The sequence below is a fragment of the Myotis daubentonii genome, chromosome 7 (assembly GCF_963259705.1).
Source record: "Myotis daubentonii chromosome 7, mMyoDau2.1, whole genome shotgun sequence".
NCBI lineage: Eukaryota > Metazoa > Chordata > Mammalia > Chiroptera > Vespertilionidae > Myotis > Myotis daubentonii.
The window spans coordinates 39,291,145-39,312,160 of NC_081846.1; the positions used below are offsets into that span (position 1 = coordinate 39,291,145).

General features: G+C 39.9%; 1 protein-coding gene across 2 annotated transcripts in view; it reads right to left on the minus strand.

The window, feature by feature from the left end:
• Positions 1–21,016, minus strand: part of UBE2E3 (ubiquitin conjugating enzyme E2 E3) — an 82,355-nt gene that overhangs the window by 5,303 nt on the left and 56,036 nt on the right. For both annotated transcript variants that reach the window (XM_059703934.1, XM_059703935.1), the window contains exon 4: positions 1,629–1,761. In XM_059703934.1, coding sequence (XP_059559917.1) covers positions 1,629–1,761 — 133 coding nt within the window. The remainder of the gene's footprint in view (positions 1–1,628; positions 1,762–21,016) is intronic.

Below are 21,016 nucleotides of genomic sequence, written 5' to 3' on the forward strand. Positions count from 1 at the left end.
ATGGTTATGTTTAAGACTTGACAAATAATTGCCAATCGTTACAAGGCACAATTCAACCCTTCTCTGTTATCATCTAATTCATATTCAGAGACAACAAGGAGGCATTAAGTCACCCAGCCACACTCATTCCCATTACTACATGCTACCAACAGAGGGCACAACATACGTTTACTAAATAGTATTAGTTTCCCTCTTCTTTGCCAAGGTTTTCTAGATTTTGCTCATCTATAAAGATAAGCTATTTAGCACAAAATTCAAGTTAGTTAACCCTAATTTCTAGAAGCTGTTAAACAGGTTTACTTTTGAATCCCAGTATGTTTCTAAGGAAGGTTCATAGGATATTTTCCCTCATATCAAAAATCCATCTGCTTTTCTGATGTGCACATGGTATACTTTTATTTATAGTTAACAAACCCGAGAAAACCAAGATGGCAGCATAGGTAAACACCGGAAATTGCTGCCTCGCACAACCACTTCAAAAATACAACTAAAAGACAAAACGGACATCATCCAGAACCACAGGAAGGCTGGCTGAGTGGAAATTCTACAACTAGAAGGAAAGAGAAAAGCACACTGAGACTCAGAGGAGGTGCGGAAGTAAAGTGCAGAGGTACGGAGGCGCATGGAAAGGGCTGGCAACTGAGGACGCGGTTGTCTTTTTCAATCAGGAGGGAGTATCAAGCTCCCGACTGCTCTGAACTCCAGTTCCGGGAGAGTCTCTGGGGACATATGAGGAAAAACTGGACTGTCTGGCATCGGTCGGAACTCGAGGGCGGCTTTCTCTCAGAGGTGCTTGCAGCGATTACCGGGACACTGAGACCAAGGACCTCTTAGGGCAGGGCTGAGGATCAGCCATAGCTATTTGTCTCTGCCCTGTTGATTCCCTGAGACCCTGCCCCACCCAAGCTGCTAGCAGAGGCTTTTGCATATGAATGGCCTGGCCCTTTGTAATCTAAAATTACCTAACAAACTGCAGTTGGGTCAGAGAGACCCAGAACTTCCAAAAGAAGGCCCCAGGTCACACAGCAGCTTGCACTGCTTCACAGCTGGGCCTCATCTGGGCACCTCCAAACCATAAACTAAGAAGAGGAATCTGCAGATCTCTCCAAAGCTCCTGCTGGGTAGCCTCAGGCAGAGGCTAAATTAGCACCTCCTTAGAGATCCAGAGCCAGTGTACCCAGTGGTCAGAGTGGGACCATTCAGATTACGACTCCTCAGATCCATAAGGGACACACTCAGGGGACAGACTCAGTGAGCACCAAAGCCCCACTGAAGCAAGTCTTTCCCCAGAAGGGTGTCTCCAGCACAGAAGTTCTCCCACCGTAGACACAGCTGATTCTCACAGCCAATTGGCCTGGAGGTCAATTCCTCCCAGTGATACCTACAACAATCAAGGCTTAACTACTACAAGACTATAGTTAACAAACCCTCTCCCTGCTGATTACAGTTATTTGTAAAAGGCAGAAATCAATTACTTTCAGTTATATCTTAGTACATGAAAGTTTCCATTATTACTTCATTAAAAAAACGAAGTTAAAATGATTACATCAATACACATTTAACCTTTGGAATAAACTGACTTTAGAGAAGAAGGATAAATATTAAAGAATGTACCTCTAGGTTCTTACCTTTGGTGGCTTAAATGGATAATCGGATGAAAATGTGATATCCAGAAAAAACACACCACCTTCATATACAGAACCTGGTGGACCAAGTATAGTCGATCTCCATTCATAAATATTATCTCCTTTAGGCCCAGCACTATTTAAAAGAAATTAAAAATCAATGTGTATATCTGTAAGCAATGAATATTAAAAACTTTTACCAATTAAAAAAAAAGCTTATACCAATTAAATATTAAAGGTAAATTAGCAACTTAGAGTAATCCAATGAGTGCAAGCATGTGTATAAACTTATTTGGAAATACTTCAAATCTACGGAAAAACTGCAACAAAGAACATCATATTACTTTACCCAGACCTCTTCCTGTCAGCACCGCCCCATGTGCTTCATCACACCCTTCTTCTCTATGTGTGTACACGCATATGTACACATACACCCACATATACACAAAGTGCTTTCTTATGAGCCATTTCCCCATAAATACTTCAGCATGCATTTTCTAAAATAACCTCCAATACAATCACAATACAGCTATAATTCAGTAAATATATTATCAGTACAATACTTCAACCTACAATCTGCAAAGTAATGCTGTCAACTGACCCAACAATGCCTTTTAAACAAAACAAACTTCTAATTTTTCTCTAGATATGGGATCGAGTCTTGGGATCATCTAAGTATATCCTGCACCTTTAGTCTTCTTTAATATAGAGCTTTTCTTTGACTTTCATAACATTAACATTTTTGAAAACTATAGTTCTTTTTTTAATAAAATGTGCATCGTTTTGAACTTGTCTGCTGTTTCCTTAGGATTAGATGCAGGTGGTGCACTCCTGGACAGGATAGTACACAAGTGATGTGTTCTTCTCGGGCATACGGTATTCTCCTGTCCCCAATTGGTGATGCTAATTTTCATTACCAGAGCAAGTGCTGCCCAATTTTCCTACTGTTTACTTAATACCTTTTCCCTATAACCAAGAGGCAACCTTTGGACAGACACTTTAAAACCATGCAAATATCCTGCTGTTCATCAACATTTGTCCCCTCGATTTAAGATCCACTTGTGAGCCCTGGCCCATGTGTGGCTCAGTGGTTGGGTGTTGTCCAGTGGAGGGAAGCCAGTTAGATTCCTGGTCAGGGCACACGCCTGGGATTGAGGGCTCCATCCCCAGTTGGGGATGGGGTGGGGGGAAGGAGGGGAGTAGCAGGAGACAATCTATTGATGTTTCTCTCTTGCATCGATGTTTCTCTCCCTCTTCCTTCCACTGTCTCTAAAAATCAATAATTTATTTATTTTTTTTAAAGATCCACTTGTGAGTCTTGGCTAAACTGAATTACTATGATGGTGATAAAATCGTGACTTTCCAAATCCAGCATTTCCTCCATATTTATCAGCTGGCTCTTGAGCCCTTTATTCTCCCATTTGTATGAATATATACCAGGTGTACTGGTTAATAATGGCGGATTTTGTAATCAAAGAAAACACGATAATTTCAAGAGAAACATCAAAAATACTTTATTCAAAGTAATGTCCATCGCTAGCTACACATTTTCCCCTTCTTTTGGGTAATTTGTGGATACCCTCCCAATAGAACTTTTCTTGTTTTGAGGCAAACCATTCAGAGACCCAATTTTCCACTTCTTTGCACGTTTTGAAGTGCTGCTCAGAAGTGCATGTGCCATCGATCTGAACAAGTGATAATGTGAAGGAGCAAGCTCTGGTGAATACAGCGGGTGGGTTAATACTTCCCAGGCAAGATCTTTTAATGTGTCTTTAACTGGTTTTGAAGTGTATGATGGTGCGTCATCATGAAGCAAAATTACTTTGCCGTATCTTCTGGCAGATTCTGTTTGTGGTTCAAATTGATTATTTGTGGTTGGTAGCGATCAGTATTAACGATTTCACCTTGTTTTAGAAGCTCATAATACACCACACCTTTCTGATCCCACCAAACACAGAGCATTGTCTTCTTTCCGAAGCAATTTGGCCTTGCAGTCGATGTTGGTGGTTGACCTGGATCAACGAATGATTTTGTGCATTTGGGATTCTCAAGATAAATCCAGTTTTCATCACCAGTCATAATTTGATGCAAAAAAGACTTTCTTTCATGCCGTTGAAGCAACATTTTATTGATGACTTTTCGATTTTCCATTTGTCTTCATTCAGTTGATGTGGCCCCACTTCCCTTCCTTTAAAATCTTTCCCATTGCTTGTAAACGATTGGAAATTGTTTGCTAAGCAACGTTTAATCTTTCTGCAAGTTGTTTTTGAGTCTGACACACATCTTCATTCAATAATGCTTGTAATTGTTGGTCTTCAAACTTTTTCGGTTGACCTGGACGATCTTTGTCTTTCACATTGAAATCATCACTTTTAAAGCGTTTAAACCAGTGTTCACAAGTATCTTGAGATGGAGCATGTTCACCATTAGCTTCCTGAAGTATACAATAACTTTCAGCAGCACTTTTCTTCAAAATAAAGTAATGAATTAAAACTTCCCACATATACTCTGTTTTCAGCATGAAATTTGACATTTTTAAGCGTAAAAATATCTATGATGTTAACACCTTCAGCAAATTTGACAGAAGTAGTTTTGAAGCTTGCTGTCAATACAACAAAATAACATACATATCAAATCGCACATATATCAACATATGTGTAACTCCAACTATTGAAAAAAATCCGCATTATTAACCGGTACACCTGGTATATTACTGGTAAGGCTATGTGAATTCCTAATTTTTTCCTAATGATCTCTAGTAGTTCATTATAGCTTTTAATTATTTTGATACTCAAATTATCCCAGATTTAGCCAGTGGGAGCCTCTTCAAATGGCCCCCATCTCCTGGTGATAGGCCACCACTGGTTTCACTGAGCACTTCCTTACTTTCTGGCATACCAACATGTTCTAGGCTCCCAGCCTTGGAATCAGCCATTTCTTCAAGGAGCCATCCTGGTTCCTTTTAGTGGGAAGGTTTTAGAAACCAAGGTTTGAGAGCTAGGCACTACTAAAGTCCAGATACACTGTACTGTGCTCAGTTTCATTTATAAAATATAAATGTGAGAAGTAATTCAAACAAAATCTAAATTCACAATTATTTGTCAGTAAGGCCCATCCAATAGTTTTCAAAACTCTTTTCAATTTTACAGCTTCCATTTTTCTCTAACCTTCACATCATAAATTACCTTGATTTTCTAAGCTAATGTATTATATAAAGCTTTTTTCTTTTAAAGTGGCCATAGTTTAGAAATGATCTGCATGTTTTATTTAAAATAAGTGCAAACCAGCACTGATTACCCAACCACATTAATTACAATTCAGTATAATTAAAAATGATTTAACTATTATATCTTATTAATTCTGTAAAACATAAACTTATGAACTTTGAATACCAGGAAAGTAATACTATCAATAATCAAATATGTGCTCTGAAAAATAGTTCATACAGAAAGAGTATAGAAAACTTGATGGGTATAATCAAAATATATTTACAGGATGCTTCAAAAACCTATCTTTAAAGAAGATATATATGACAAATAAAATCTTATTATTTTGGCCTATTTAGGAAAAATATACTTTTAAAAATACTACTACATACTTTGTAAGTTTTAAGTATCACAGCAAGTGGAACTAATTATAGTAATAGCTGGTTGTTCTGTCATCATTTGAGAATCAGTATGTTCCCTGAGTAAATTTTCATTGTAACTAAAGACATACAAAATAGGGTATCAATTTTGTGGTACATATAGATGATAGAACACTACTCCAAACAAATGAGCTATCAAACCATGGGGGAAAAAAAGGAAACTTAATGCATATTACTAAGTGGAAGAAGCCAATCTAAAAAGGCTATTCATTTTGTTTGATTCCAACTACAGAACATGGTGAAAAAGGCAAAACTATGGAGTCAGAAAAATAAAAAAATCAGTAGTTGCTAGGGTTTAGTGGGGAAGAGGGAACACAGAGGATCTTTAGGACAGTGTAGTCTGTATGACACTACAGTAATTAATGAAGGTCATTATACATTTGTCAAAACCCATAGAATGTACAACAGCAAGAGTCACCCCAATGTAGACCAGAGACTCTGAGTGCCAATATTGTGTCAAATGTAGGTGCATCGATTGTAACAAATGTATCACTGCTGTGGGACACTGGGAGTGGGGAGGTGGTGCATGCAGGGTCAGCAGGTTCATGGGAACTCTTTATACTTTCTGCTCAATTTTGCTGTGAACAAAAAACTACTACTCTAAAAGATAAAGTGTACTAATTAGAAAAAATACAAATAAAGTTAGAAGAAGTAAATGTTTCTCTATTAAAGCAAAAAGTAATAAATGTTTCTTAAACATTGGTTAATAAAAACAGATTCCAACTTATAAAGGAATGTGTGCAAAAATTTGTTTTAAAATAAGGTACTTTGGAACTTGGAACACACTTTAAACACAGTAATGGTTTCAATGCTGGCTCAGAGAAAGTCCATTTAAACATTTCCCCTATAACTTTAAATTAGCTAGAGTGTATTTGCAGATTCATGACTTGTTTCTTACTAATGGAGACATCAAGAATAACCGTCCTTCAAGCCAAATTGCTAATTCAAACACCCATCACCCTTTCTCCTCCTGGTCCCCACTGCGCTCTCTTAGCTGAAGCTCTTGGAACTCAGGACGGAGGAAAGGCAATCTTAGTTATCAATTAGTTGTTTGCTTCAACAGGATGTCAATGCTGGTTGGGCTTTGGAATATTCCTGGCATACAGAACAAATTTAATTACACTAAGCACCACAGGTAAATGGACATGTGTGAACAATGACTGAAAACCTAAGCAACCTTTGTATTGAGAAAATGTGTCCCAACAATAACAGCTGCGGGAACAACAACCATTTGCATTAAGCACTTGTACGTTGCCAGAAGTCATTATGTTAAATGCCATATATCTATCTCATTTAATCCTCACAGTAATGCTATGAGATAGATAACATAACTATCTCAGTTTCACAGATGAGACAGCCAAGCCTCACAGCAGTTAAGTAGCTTCCTTTAAAGTCTCATGGCTAACACACAGGCAGACAGTGGATGTCTACCTAGACAGAATACAATCTGAGTATATCTCTGTATTTCTTTGCAAACTTTAAACAACTGTTTTATAAGTGAACAGGTAGTATTTCTGAGTGCTTAGGAAAAAGTCATTACTTCTCTAGGTTGAAAGTAATTAGGAGTTCACAATTTATTAGGGAGAGATATAAGACAATGGGGGAGTATAGATGGCCTAGGAAACAATCCAGAAAAATAATTCTACTAAAAGACAGATATAGCAGTTCACAATTATCGTATCTTCCTATTCCCCTTCCCCAGACTGATCTCTTTCTGGTAAAATTTAAGACCTGTGAAGTCTGGTGGGAAATGGTAATGCTTACTAATCCATATTGTGTCATTTTGAGCATATAAATTCACTTTGAATCTGAAAATACGTATTTGAGCTTTTTCAATATGCCAAGTATAGTACTTTGTATACTTCCACAGTAGATTGAACTGAGAAAATAGAAATGAATTCATTCATTCATTAAAGGTCTGAGTGTCTACTTTTGTGCTGGGCACCTAGGCTGGAAACTGAAGTGGCCTCTGCCCTTAGGGAGATTCCTAGGAGATTCCACCTAGTAGAATATCTACACACACACACACACACACAGTGGACAGATTATTATGACCACCTGATGTTTGTAGGCAAATTAGCTATAATTTCACACTGAAGCTGCTAGAGGGCCAGACCATTATAAATAGGGAAGCAGGTTGTTTACGACAGAAGTGATTTTTTTTTCTGAAGATATGGGTAAACATCGTGATTTAATAGCCTTTGAACGTGGGATATACGTGTGTGTGTATTTATATATATCAAATAAATGTACAATAAACATGGAAATGTGCTACGAAGGAGAGGTATACCTTGCTGAGTGCCAGGGGAATGTGACCTAGTTAGGTGTATCAGGGAAGGTTCACAGAGGAAGCAATGCTTGAGGTAATATCTGAAACATCAGGGGTTGTTAACTAGGAGAAGGTAAAGCGAAGAGCTAGGGAAGGCTGAAGAGCTCAAGTAAAGGCCCTGAGGCAAAAAGGAGCAATGGGAGTGGCAGGACCTAGAAATAAGGCCATGGTGGTAGAAGCCAGGAGAAGGGGAAGTGCAGTAAGAGCTGGAAAGTATTAACACATGTCCATGCAGGACCCTGTCAGGCTATCTCAAAAATTCACGTCTTTATTCTAAATGTATTAGGAAGCCATCAAAATATTTGAAGCAGGGGAGAGGTCACGGTAATATTTACGTTTTGGAAAGCTTCCTCAGAGGGAAGAGGACCAGAGGGGCTGTGGGGGAACTACGGTAGTAATCCAGATGCAGGTGATGGCAGGCTGCACACACTGGTATCAGAGACCAAGATGATGGATTTGAGACATATTTATGAGGTAAAAATCAACCAAATTTTTGCTTTTGGAATATGGGAGGAGGGAATGGAGATGGGGATTTCAAGAACAACTCATAGTTTTCTTAACTGAGATAGATAGATACAAATGCCATTTACTAAGACAGGGACAATGAAAAAGAAGCTGGTTTTGGATATACTGAAGTAAGATGTCTTTGAGATATCCAAGAAATAGATATGTCAACTCAGCGTTGGGGCCTGGGCTGTGGGTATAAATTTGTGAGACCTTGGTACACAACTGTAATTAAAGTCCCGAAGGTGGGAAGGGCCAGATTACAAAAGGAGTGCAGAGACAAGGAAATGACACCTGGGAAGAGAGAACCACATGCAAGTCATGATGACACCTGACAGACCTGTGACAGGTGTATAACAGAGGGGCAAAAAAAGTGACAGCAATAGAGGGGAGAGATTAATTACATGAAGAGATATGAGAAGAAGCTGGGCTTGAAAAGGATGTTAAAAAAATAAGGAATACTTCATCTGGTAAGGATTTGAGAAAAATAAAAAGTAATTTGGAAAGATCTCCAAGATATATATTAAGTGTGTGTGTGTGTGTGGGGGGGGGGTGGCGAGGAAAATACAGAGCAGTGGACAGGAGTGTTCCTATTATAAACGACAAAATCTATCTGCATGTGTGTGCTGGCAATGTGAACTGACTGGAAAGATACACAAGAAAATGCTAATAGTGATTTCCTCTAAGAAGGATCTGGTGCTCTAGAGTAAAAGAAAACTGCTTTTACTGTGTACTCTTTTCTCTTTGCAATTGTTTACTATGCGCAAAAAAAAGGTGTGTGTGGGTGTGGTTTTTTTTAATTTAAAAATCCTAAGGGGAGAGAGAAAAAAACCAGTGAGCTTTATACGGCTGAAGCACTAAGACCACAGGAGAAAATCTAAACCATAAAGGATTTTAAATAGGCAGTGTGAATTTGTATGATATGCTTTGTTATCCTCAATTCTAAAACTGGAGAATTCTACAGAGTTCTGAAATAACAAAGATTTAATAAGAGCTTTTAGATTATCTTGGCTAGAACTACTTACACTTTCTTAGGTAACTTCCCTTCCCCATTGCAAACTTAAGCCATTTTTCCAAATATATTGTATATCTGTGTTACAGAATTTACCAAGCGACAGGAAAATATACACACAGGAGTACTCATACATACATACATACATACAGGAAAAACCCATTTATTTCCAGGTGTACTAGTATCGTGACTCAGGGGAGCCTGTTTCCAAATCCTGAGCAAACCAATATGGAGGAAGCTTTATCTTTATACCCTTTGGTTTCTTTATCCTCCATATATGGATCAGACTTCCGGACCTTTGCAAAAAGCCCCATGTGTTGGGATGGGGGCCATGAGACCACACCTAAACGCCTGGCACCAGCGCTGTGTATTGTTCATGGTTTATGGCCTCTGTAAAATGTGAGTATTTAGGTAAACAGATCTTGCAAGACCAGATAATTAAGGAAGGGGTAGTGACTAGACCAGGGGTGGGCAAACTTTTTGACTCGAGGGCCACAATGGGTTCTTAAACTGGACCGGAGGGCCGGAACAAAAGCATGGATGGAGTGTTTGTGTGAACTAATATAAATTCAAAGTAAACATTATTACATAAAAGGGTACCGTCTTTTTTTTTTTAGTTTTATTCATTTCAAACAGGCCGGCCGGCCCGCGGGCCGTAGTTTGCCCACGGCTGGACTAGACTATAGGCTAATAGGAATGTGGATTAGGGATACTAATTAACTAGGTACAGAGTCAGGCTGCTGGTCTCCCCCTCTTCCCCTCCAAAAAAATGTCTTATTTTTCTCATCATCTGAACCACAAGTCAACCATGTTTGACAGGATACCCTCATTTTTATTTCCCACTTCTACTTTTAAGATGTAAGATTGAGTAAAAAAACAACTAATGAGCTGATAAATGTGTCAAGCTCTAGTCTAATTTATCATAAAGCTTAAACTAAACACAGACTCTAAAAGTTCCAGTTTGTTCATGTTTTTTTTCTATATATTTTGTTTTGTTTTGAAGTCTGGCATGAGGGCCAAGCATGAAAATGTAGCTTCCACAAGAAGTTGTGTGCTGCATCTTTGCTCAAAACTTAATGATCACACAGAATCCCTTACCTACAAAAGACTTTCAAAATTCAAGAAACCTACTTCCTGTTTTATGGAAGATATTTTTCCTTGGTGGAGAATGTAATTATAAAGCTTCACAATATAAAAAAATACATATAGATATAAAACAGGTACTGCTCTAACTGGTTTGGCTCAATGGATAGAGCGTCGGCCTGTAGACTGAAAAGTCCCAGGTTCTATTTCGGTCAAGGGCATATCCCCAAGGTGTGGGCTCAATCCCCAGTAAAGGGTGTGCAGGAGGCAGCCAATCAATGATTCTCTCTCATCACTGATGTTTCTAACTCTCTCTCCCTCTCCCTTCTTCTCTGAAATCAATAAAAAAATATATATATATTTTAAAAAAGAATAAAACAGTTAGGTACTCCCAAAACTCAGTGTTAATGTTTCATTCTTGTAACATCTAGTGAATACCCACTAAGTGCTGGGTATGTAAGCAGAATAGACAACATCTCTGCTCTCAGAGAGATTATATGAATATCGAACAAAAAACACAAAATTATTAACATGAAATAATACTGGATAAATGAAAAGTCACTTATGTAAGCAGGATATCTCCCAAAAAGAGACAGGAAAAATATTGATTAACAAATTGATACTTAACGTTTTTTTTCTCCTAATACATCTAAGACATGAGCTGTATTCCCATCATTTAACATTGGTTCACTCATGTAATAAGGAGAGAAGAACACTGAACAAAATCTCCCAGGTGATTTTAATAAACAAACCCATTAAGAATTACAGTGGGTCCTCAAATACTACTGTATGTTTGTTCAATGTTGTTTCCTTATAAGTTAATGAAATAAATGCCATAGAACCTTAACTCTTATTTATTTCAATTAGCCTATGGCAGTGGTCGGCAAACTGCAGCTCGTGAGCCACATGCGGCTCTTTGGCCCCTTGAATGTGGCTCTTCCACAAAATACCACGTGCGGGTGCGCACGTACAGTGCGAAGTTGACTTAAAATGTTAAGTAAATTTATTAAGTTAATTTTAGGGAACGTTATGGAGTGAAAGAAGATGTAGTGTCGAGGATTGAGAAAGGTGTGTTGAGATGGTTTGGACATACAGAGAGGATGAAGGAAAGGAGATAGACGAAACAAGTATACAAGACGAGTATGGATAGGAGCGTTGGAAGGGGTCGACCTCATCAAACGTACCTCAATCAGATTTAGGACTTTTTTAGCAAAGGCCAGCTTAGGAGTACTCTAATTAAGTTAATAACAATGTACCTACCTATATAGTTTAAGTTTAAAAAATATGGCTCTCAAAAGAAATTTCAATCGCTGTACTGTTGATATTTGGCTCTGTTGACTAATGAGTTTGCCAACCACTGGCCTATGGTAAGATTGGTTGTTATACTGCTGAGCCTTGAACAGCTCTGGGGTCGAAAATTCAAGTGTAACTTTTGACTCCCCCAAAATGTAAGTACAAATAGGCTACTGTTGACCAGAAGCCTTACTGATTACATAAACAGACAATTAACATATTATTTTGTATGTTAAATGTATTATATATTGTACTTATAAAGTAAGCTAGAGGAAAGAAAATGTTAAGGAAATTATAAGGAAGAGAAAATACATTTACAGTGCTATACATATTTATTGGAAAAAGTGCAGTATTAGGACCCATGAAGTTTAAACCTATGTTGTTTAAGAGTCAAATACACCTTGTTTCACTTAACTTGTGGAGCTTTAAAAATTACTGAATTCTAGGTCCTAGCCAGCTCACCCTCCAACCAACAGACTCTGATTTAATCAGTTTGGGTTGTGGTCTGAGCTTAGAGAGGTTTAAAAGCTCACCAGGTGATATAATATGCAGTCATAATTCAAAATGACTACAGGTAGGGAGAGATCTGATATTCAGCAAGAATGGAAAATGACAGAATGAAAACAAAAAAAAAAAGTTTCCAATCCTCAGATATGATATAATCACCTGGGACCTGTATTGTTACTGATGGTACCAGTGGTTCTCAACCTTCCTAATGCTGCGACCCTTTAATACAGTTCCTCATGTTGTGGCGACCCCCAACCATAAAATTTTTTTTGTTGCTACTTCATAACTGTAATTTTGCTACTGTTATTAATCGTAATGTAAATATCTGATATGCAGGATGTATTTTCACTGTTCGCGACCCGCAGATTGAGAACTGCTGGAGACAGATGTTATATAGGCTATGATACCTTTTTGCTTACACTCATTAGCACCTTTGGATTACAGCGATTTACAGCAGTAAAGCTTGCTCTATGAGCTTAGCCAGGGGCCACCAGCCTCTCTGGACAACTTCCCTATCACCACCTCAAAAAGCTGAAATGATAACCAGCAGAACATAACACTTTTTAAATTGGTCAAACAAGAAAATGTCTCAATAATATTCTGACTCATATAAATGCACAAGGAATTTTGCCTATACATTTGTCTTTAAAAAGTAAAATGCTGTATGACAGTTTAAGAACCTTGATCTTCCTGCTCTATGTTTTCTTGCCATTTCCCTCTCTCTTCCTGCTTACAAAGAAGAAGTAGACTTAAAAGCACAGACCCAAGGGAGAGCTACTAAAGACAAGTAAAATCTTATTTTAAAATACTAGTTAAACTTAAGTAAGGCCCTGGCCAGGTGGCTCAGTTGGTTGGATCATTGGCCCATAAACCAAAAAAAGGCTGCCGGTTCGATTCCTGGTCGGGGCACATATCTGAGTTATAAATTAGATCCCCAATTGGGGCATGTACAGAAGGCAACCTATCTATGTTTCTCCCCCCCCCCCCCCCGCCCCCCCATCATGTCCTCAGGTGAGGATTTTTAAAAAATTTAAGAATATAAAGCAGCAAGAATGTGCCTGGTGGGTGTGGCTCAGTGGTTGAGTGTTCACTCATGAACGAGGAGGTTACAGTTCGATTCCCAGTCAGGGCATGTGGGCACATGCTGGCTTCAGGCTCAATCCCCAGTGGGGGACATGCAGGAGGCAGCCAATCGATGATCTCTCTCATCATTGACGTTTCTATCTCCCTCTCCCTAAAATTAAAAAAAAAAAAAATCAAGAATGCATTAAACTACGTGACATTAAAGAATTTTATCGTCATTATTGGAATACTGAAATCAGGTCAAAAACTTAAAATTACAAAAGAGGGTGCTACACAATAAGCTAAAACTAACTACTCCTTAGGATAAGGTCTTACAGAAAACACAACATCCCTTTAATCTCTATCACCTCAAAAGATTTTTCTCTCCACTTTCATCCCTTATTGTCTGTGTTTGCCCTGAAGTTTAGTCTCCCTATATAACGCCACAGATAGCATTACACACACATACAATTAGGTATAGATATAGACATGTATGGCTTAGAGATACCCTGTTTCACATAAACTACAGTTTCTAAATCTTTAGTTGTAAAAGTGCTTCTCTCCATTTCACTCTGCTTCATCAAGTACTACTTACTGAACATTATATTTGTCTGCCCAATTGTCACCTCAAGCTCAAAAAGTCAAAATAATCTTCAAAATAAGCCTAGCCTTTCTAAAGACCCCAAATTCTAGTACCTGACTGCAAAAGTATAAGAGGGAAAAGTCACGCTCACACTCTACCAGTGGGAAAAGAGTATGACTTTTTAAAGGTTCCTTAACCACATGTATTAAAAGCCATTTTGATTAAGTAAACTCACTTCAAAAAGCTGTCCCAAGAGAATATATAGAAATGTAGATAAAGATTTTTCTTACAAGGAGGCTCAAAGCAAAGTAACAATAATGAGACTCAAAATCCAACAAAATGGAAAGTTAAATCACCTCTGATTTTCAATGAACTATGAGGTAGCCACTGAAAATCAAGGTTTTGAAGATTATTTAATGACATGGGGAAAATGCTGATGACAGAGTAAGGCAAACAGATCATAAAACTGTATATATTATTCAAAGTGTGTAAAAATATGTTTATGTATCATATTTAAAGATGATTGGGTATATCTACAACAAAATCATAGTTGATTTTTATTATGTGTTTTTTGCTTTTGTGTCTTACCAAATACTCTACAGTAATTATACTTTTATAATCAGAAAATAAATGTTATTTTTTAAAATGGTACTGTCATTTACTGTTCCAGTGTCGCAGGCATAAGTTTTAAGTCTCTTTCCTCACCAGGCCCCCTATCCAGTCATTCAGCAAGTTTTTTAAAGCAATCTTTCTTATAACACAAGAGTGAAGCAGCAAACTGTTGGAAAGCCAAGGAAATTCTTCAGAATCCTTGGGAAATTCCTCAGATCTTTGCTCCTGCCATTTTTCCTACCTCCATGATCACTCCTGCCTCTCTGAATGTTCTTTATCTGAATTCATTAATAAACAGAAGGCTGTCCCGGAAGCTAAAAGTAACATATCTAGTACTCCCTTGCTGTTTGGCTTTCTGGTGAGGTGACACTGATGAGGGCCAACTAGAAACAGAGTACAGCAGCCTGAGGTCTAGACAGAAAACATAAAATAGGTAAACAACCCCTGAAGGCACAGAATGTTAATGTCTTTCACAATAATGGTCTTGAGTTAAGAAGAAAAGAATGAGTGATGTTCAGAATACACTGTGTTTCTTAAGACAGGCAAACATTACTTTTCAAATATCTGGAAAACTTAAAATATGCTTGGGGGGGGGGAAGGATATTAGTGAAAAAATGATAAATCTGAATAAAACCTAGGGCTTAGTTAATAGTAACTTACCAATATTAATTTCTTAGTTTTGGCAAATGTAGCAGAAGGCTCCACAAATATTCTCTCATTTATGACTACCCTCCATGGCCTAAAGCAGCGGTTCTCAACCTGTGGGTTGCGACCCCTTTGGCGGTCGAATGACCCTTTCACAGGGGTCGCCTAAGACCATCCTGCATATCAGTTATCTACATTACGATTCATAACAGTAGCAACATTACAGTTATAAAGTAGCAACAAAAATAATTTTATGGTTGGGTCACAACATGAGGAACTGTATTTAAAGGGCCGGAAGGTTGAGAACCACTGGCCTAAAGGATAGGCACCACTATGGTACTAAGTCAATGGTACTCAGATCTGCCCAGATCACCTGCCATTGTGTGATGGTGCAGATGAGGTCTCATGCCCTCCACTCTCATGCTCTTCCAGACCACAACTGTCTCATGTCCAAGGGGTGGGTGTCATTCCAGTCACCAAGTGAAAGCATAAGCCACAAATATAATTCCATTTGACAAAACCTTGTCACAATTTACAGTATTAAGAATCACTGTTTCATAGCACTCACAGAAAACCCTGAGACCCATTTTAACAATTAGTATTGAGTTATAATGATCTTCTATATAAAATAATATTTCACAGTAAGCTTCTATTTACTGTTCAATGCCCCTCTAAGGAGAGGTAAAGGGCTCCATCCCAAGTGTTATTTGATACTCTATATGAGGACTAAAATCTACTTTAAGAAGAAAAAAAAGGCCAGTGACTCTTTGAGGCATAATTCTTCACTGTACTTCTTTTGAGAAAAGGAAATGTGCTGAAGCCTCAGAAGGAACCTCTAAGAGACTACTAATGAAAATTCAAGTCTTCCGCTATTCCACGATAAAATGTTTTTCATTTAGTGCACAGTCTAACTTCTTTGATCAATCTAACAGTATGACAGTAAGGAGAATAATTTTATAAAAATCCCAGAACCTGTTTTGTTAAATGACTTTTGAACTATGATCATTTTGAATATTATAGCTGCTAAAAAGATATTTCCTTTGTCATCAAGACTAAACTGTTTTTCTGGTATTTTTAACCTATGATCCAACTGAAAGCTCTAGTGATTACCCATCCGCCTCCTTTATATTACACCCTGCACTGCATAGATTACATTTTATTCTAATCTTATTTAGATGTTACAGCATTTTTACATGTCCCAAAACAGGTAGTATAATGCTTTCCACATAACACTTAATACATGTTTGCTGAATAAATGTTAAACATGATAAAAGACATCATGACAAAAGATTGATTCTGTATAAAAAAATTTTTTCTTATCTATCCACCATTTCATTTTATTTACATCAGAAGCCAGGCACTATAGACTGTGGTAAGGATAAAAGTCAGGATAAATAAGATGACACCTAACTGAATTTACAAATATGAAACTGTGTGCAGTGCAATGTGTGCAGAACTAGATAGTTCTGCTTAACTGGGTATAACAGAAAGCTCTCTGCATGCCTGAATATAAGCCAATCCTCCATTTCCCCAGTAAAGAGAAAAAACCTTTTTCCCAAGGCAATACTGTTGTTGTTGTTAATCCTCACCCAAGGATATTTTTCCACTGATATTTTTTAGAAAGAGTGGAAGGGAGGGGGAGAGACAAAGAGAGAAACATCGATGAGAGAGAGAGAGAGAGACTGGTTGCCTCCCACATGCATCTGACCGGGGCTGGGGATGGAGTTTGCAACGGAGGTTCCAGGTTCGAGGTATGTGCCCTTGACCATAATCAAACCCAGGCCCTTTAGTCTTCGGGTAGACGCAATATCCACTGAGCCACACCAGCTAGGGCCCAAGCCAATCTATTTTTAGGAATGCCAAAGAAGCAAATGAGGGTTAGTCTATATTTTATGACTATAGTAAAGCCTTTTAGTGTATGGGTCATGATAAATAAGTTCTGGGTTGTTCTGAAAGAAATGGGTGTGCCTCAGCACATGACTTGTCCTAAGGCATAACCCATATTATGGCCAAGAAGCCAGTCAGGACAGCATGATTTCCTACGGGCAAAGGTGTCAGACACGGTGCACTTTATCTCCCTATTTGGTTAATCTGTACACAGAACAAATACAAAAAAACTGGGCTAGACTCAGAGGAAAGAGGAGTGAAAATTGGTGAAAGAAATATCAATAACTTAAGATATACAGATGACACCATCTTTCTGGCAGCAAGTAACAATGGTCTGAATCCTAATGAACTTAAAAGAAAAAAGTGTCAAAGCAGGACTACATTTGAACATCAAGAAGATAAAAAGCATGACTGCAAAAGGAATATACAACTTCAAAATAGACAATGACGATCTCAAAATTGTTAAAGTTTTTACTTATTTTGGTTCAGTATCAATTCAAATGGAGACTTGAGCAAAGAAAAAATATCAAGAGAAGACTGAGACTCTGAAAGGCAATAGATGTGTCATTAGAGACCAAGATCATTCACACCCTCATATACTCAATTGCTATGTACTCATGTGAAAGTTAGGACAGTGAAGGTTGATAGGAAAAAAATGAAATATGGTTTTGGAGGAGAGCTCTACAGATACCCTGGACCACCACAAAGACAGGCCAGTGGGCCCTTGCGGGAAGCCACCCATTCTCTTCACTAGCAGAGAGGTGTGGACAGGGAGCCCAGAATGCTGGTGACCCCTGAACCCTGGCAAAGGTCAGAGCTATGCACCCACTGTTTAGTCCAGACAATGGTAGCTGAAACAACTTCCCCACGAAATAGTCATGTAAATCCTTACTGAAAAGATAGTCTGTTACTGGAAATTGCCTGCGTAAGGGCTATAGGTGTATCCCAAACTGAATAAAAGGATGGCAAGGCCTGAGCAGAGGTGGAGTCCTTCCTCTTGGGATAGGCTCCCGCCTGGCCCCCCAATTTCCAAATTATTATTTCTTGTCTTATCACTTTCATTTGCATGCGGCCCCTCTTCCAGACCCCAAACCCTGAACCACGCAGGACATGGGGTCACTTCACAGGCTCTAGAGCAAATTAGGCCTGAAACATCACTGGAGGCAAGAATGACAAAACTGAAGCTGTCCTACTTCAGGCACCTCATGAAAAGGCAGGGTTCTTTGGAAAAGACAATAATGCTCGAAAAGATAGAGAGCAGCAGGAAAAGAGAAAGACCAAATATGAGATGGAATGACTCTAAAAGAAGCCATAGGCATGAGTCTATAGGAGCTGAGGAAGGTTGGTTAAACCAAGACCCTGTGGACATCACTCATTCAAAGGGTCACCAGGAGTTGGAGCCCACTCAACAGCACGTAACACACACACAATCATTTGCTAGTTTAGCAACAAATATTTAAAATCACCCAATAAAATAATAAACTAACCTGCAAATAATGCCTTTATCCACTCTTACATTTCATTGAAATTTTATTCAACTCCTTTCCGGCAGTCTTTATCTTAAAGACCACAGACATGGATTGACGAGAGAGGGGAAGAGCAATTTCTTTTTTTTTTTAAACATATTTTATTGATTTTTTTACAGAGAGGAAGGGAGAGGGATAGAGAGTTAGAAACATTGATGAGAGAGAAACATCAATCAGCTGCCTCCTGCACACTCCCTACTGGGGATGTGCCCGCAACCAAGGTACATGTCCTTGACCGGAATCGAACCTGGGACCCTTTGGTTCGCAGGCCGATGCTCTATCCACTGAGCCAAACTGGCTAGGGTGGAAACACCTTTTCTGACTGCTCATTGCCTAAGCTCCCTCCATGCCACTGGTAATATTCTTAGTAACTTGGGTAATAAGAATCCAAAAAGGTGATCTAGGGTTTTTTATCACACTCCTGGAGAAAAAAACGAAGTTCCACTGCTGGAGGGCTAAGAAATGTCATATCCTGCCCTAGCTGGTTTGGTTCAGTGGATAATGCCTCGGCCTGCCGACCGCAGGGTCTGGGTTCAATTCTGACCTAGGTTGCAGGCTCCTCCCTGGCCGGGGCCCAGGGCAGGGCTCATGCAGGAGGCAACCAATCAAAGTGTTCCTCTCACTTTGGTGTTTCTCTCTGTCTTTCCCTTTCTCTTCCACATTCTTTAAAAATCAATGGAAACATATCCTCAGGTAAGGATAAAAAATAAAATAAAGAAATGTCATATCCTATGAAAGACACATCTTGAAAATGCCTTTAAAAAGTTGTCTTTTTTTCATGGTGAAGGGACTGGAGTCCATGTTGATGAAAACACCTTGGTGGCTGCAGTGACTGGCAGTGGCTGCAGCACCGGGGTGATGGGGCTGGTGCCTTCCCCTGATCAGCCCGGTTGCCTCCCTCAAAGGGAGGCCAGACTGCGGCTTAGGCCCGCTCCCCAAGGGAAGAAGGGAGTGGGCCTAAGCCATCAGTACGACATCCCCTGAGAGCTCCCAGTATGTGAGAGGGGGCAGGCCGGGCTGAGGGACGCCCCCCCCCCACCCCAGTGCACTAATTTCGTGCACCAGGCTATCTATCTATCTATCTATCTATCTATCTATCTATCTATCTATCTATCTATGTATACACACACACACACACACACACACACACAGATTGTCCCCTCGGGCGGTCGCAAGTTCTACTGCTCGCTATGATGTGCAGTGACCACCATGGGGCGGTGGGGAACATGGCAGGCGTCAGTGATACGAGGGGACTGGGCACTGCCATCTTTGTGATGGAGTGAAGACTAATTTGCATATTACTCTTTTATTAGATAGGATGTATTGTTATGAATTCGAAATTCACATTGCTATGAAATATATGACCTTTCATTTTTAAAGTTGCAGATAACATTAAAATTCTGAATAAATATATTAGATCATTCCTAAATGTAGTATAATTTAGGAAGAATAGATAAAATTAAAAGTTTGAATATTGTACACAATTCTTGTTCACAAATCTTTTTATTAACAAACAAGTAGCTTCATGGGGAGAGATATTTCTGGCTTATTAGTAAAATCCAAATCAAAATCTTAAAATATCAGTTGCCTGGGTAACTAACTGGTCATCAGCCTTATCCTATCTAATAAAAGAGAAACATGGTAATTGGCGTACGACCTCTACCCTTCCCATTGGCTAATCAGGGCGATATGCAAATTAACTGCCAGCCAAGATGGCGGCCGGCAGCCAGGCAGCTTGAAACTAACATGAGGCTTGTTTGCTTCAGTGACGGAGGACTCCAACGTTCCCCGCCTGCCGCTGCAGGCCTCTGAGCTGGCAGTTTGAAACATAGTTACAAAACCAGAAGCTAAACAAAACCCCAGAAACCAGCTTTCACCTGGCCGGGATCTCAGACCTGGAGTTGATACAGAGTTTCAATTGTAGAACCGAAACAAACCAGATACCTGCTTTCAGGAGCAGAGGCCTAAGAGCTGGAGCCTCAGAGTTAAAGCTGGCTCAGAATAAAAAGAAGAAAAAAGAAAAAAAAGGAGCAGTTGGGAGCTTCAGTCCCAGCCTGAAAACAGCCCTCAGCCCCTCACCCAGACTGGCCAGGCACCCCAGTGGGGACCCCCATCCTGAAGGGTGTGTGACCAGCTGCAAACAGCCATCATCCCCTCATCCAGGCTGGCCAGGCACACCAGTGGGGACCCCCACCCTGATCCAGGACACCCTTCAGGGCAAACCAGCCAGCCCCACCCATGCACCAGGCCTCTACCCTATATAGTAAAAGGGTAATATGCCTCCCAGCACCGGGATCAGCAGAGCCGCGAGGCCTCCCAGCCACCGGGATCAGCATGACAGGGGGCAGCGCTCAAACCCCCTGATCGCCCTGTGGCTCTGTGTGTGACAGGGGGCGGGGCCACAACCTCCCTATCGGCCCTGCTCTGTTCCTGACAGGGGAAGGCGCCCCAACCCCCTGATCGGCCCTGCTCTGTGCCTGATAGGGGGGAGCTCCCCAACCTCCTGATCGCCCTGCGGCTCTGTGTGTGACAGGGTGCGGCGCCCCAACCCCCGCCCTCCCCCCCCACAGGCCCTGCTCTGTGTGTGACAGGGTAGAGCCATAACCTCCCCATCGGCCCTGCCCTGAGTGTGAGAGTGGCAGTGCCCCAACCCCCTGATCGGCCCTGCTCTGTAGGTGATAGAGGGCGGCGCCCCAACCCCC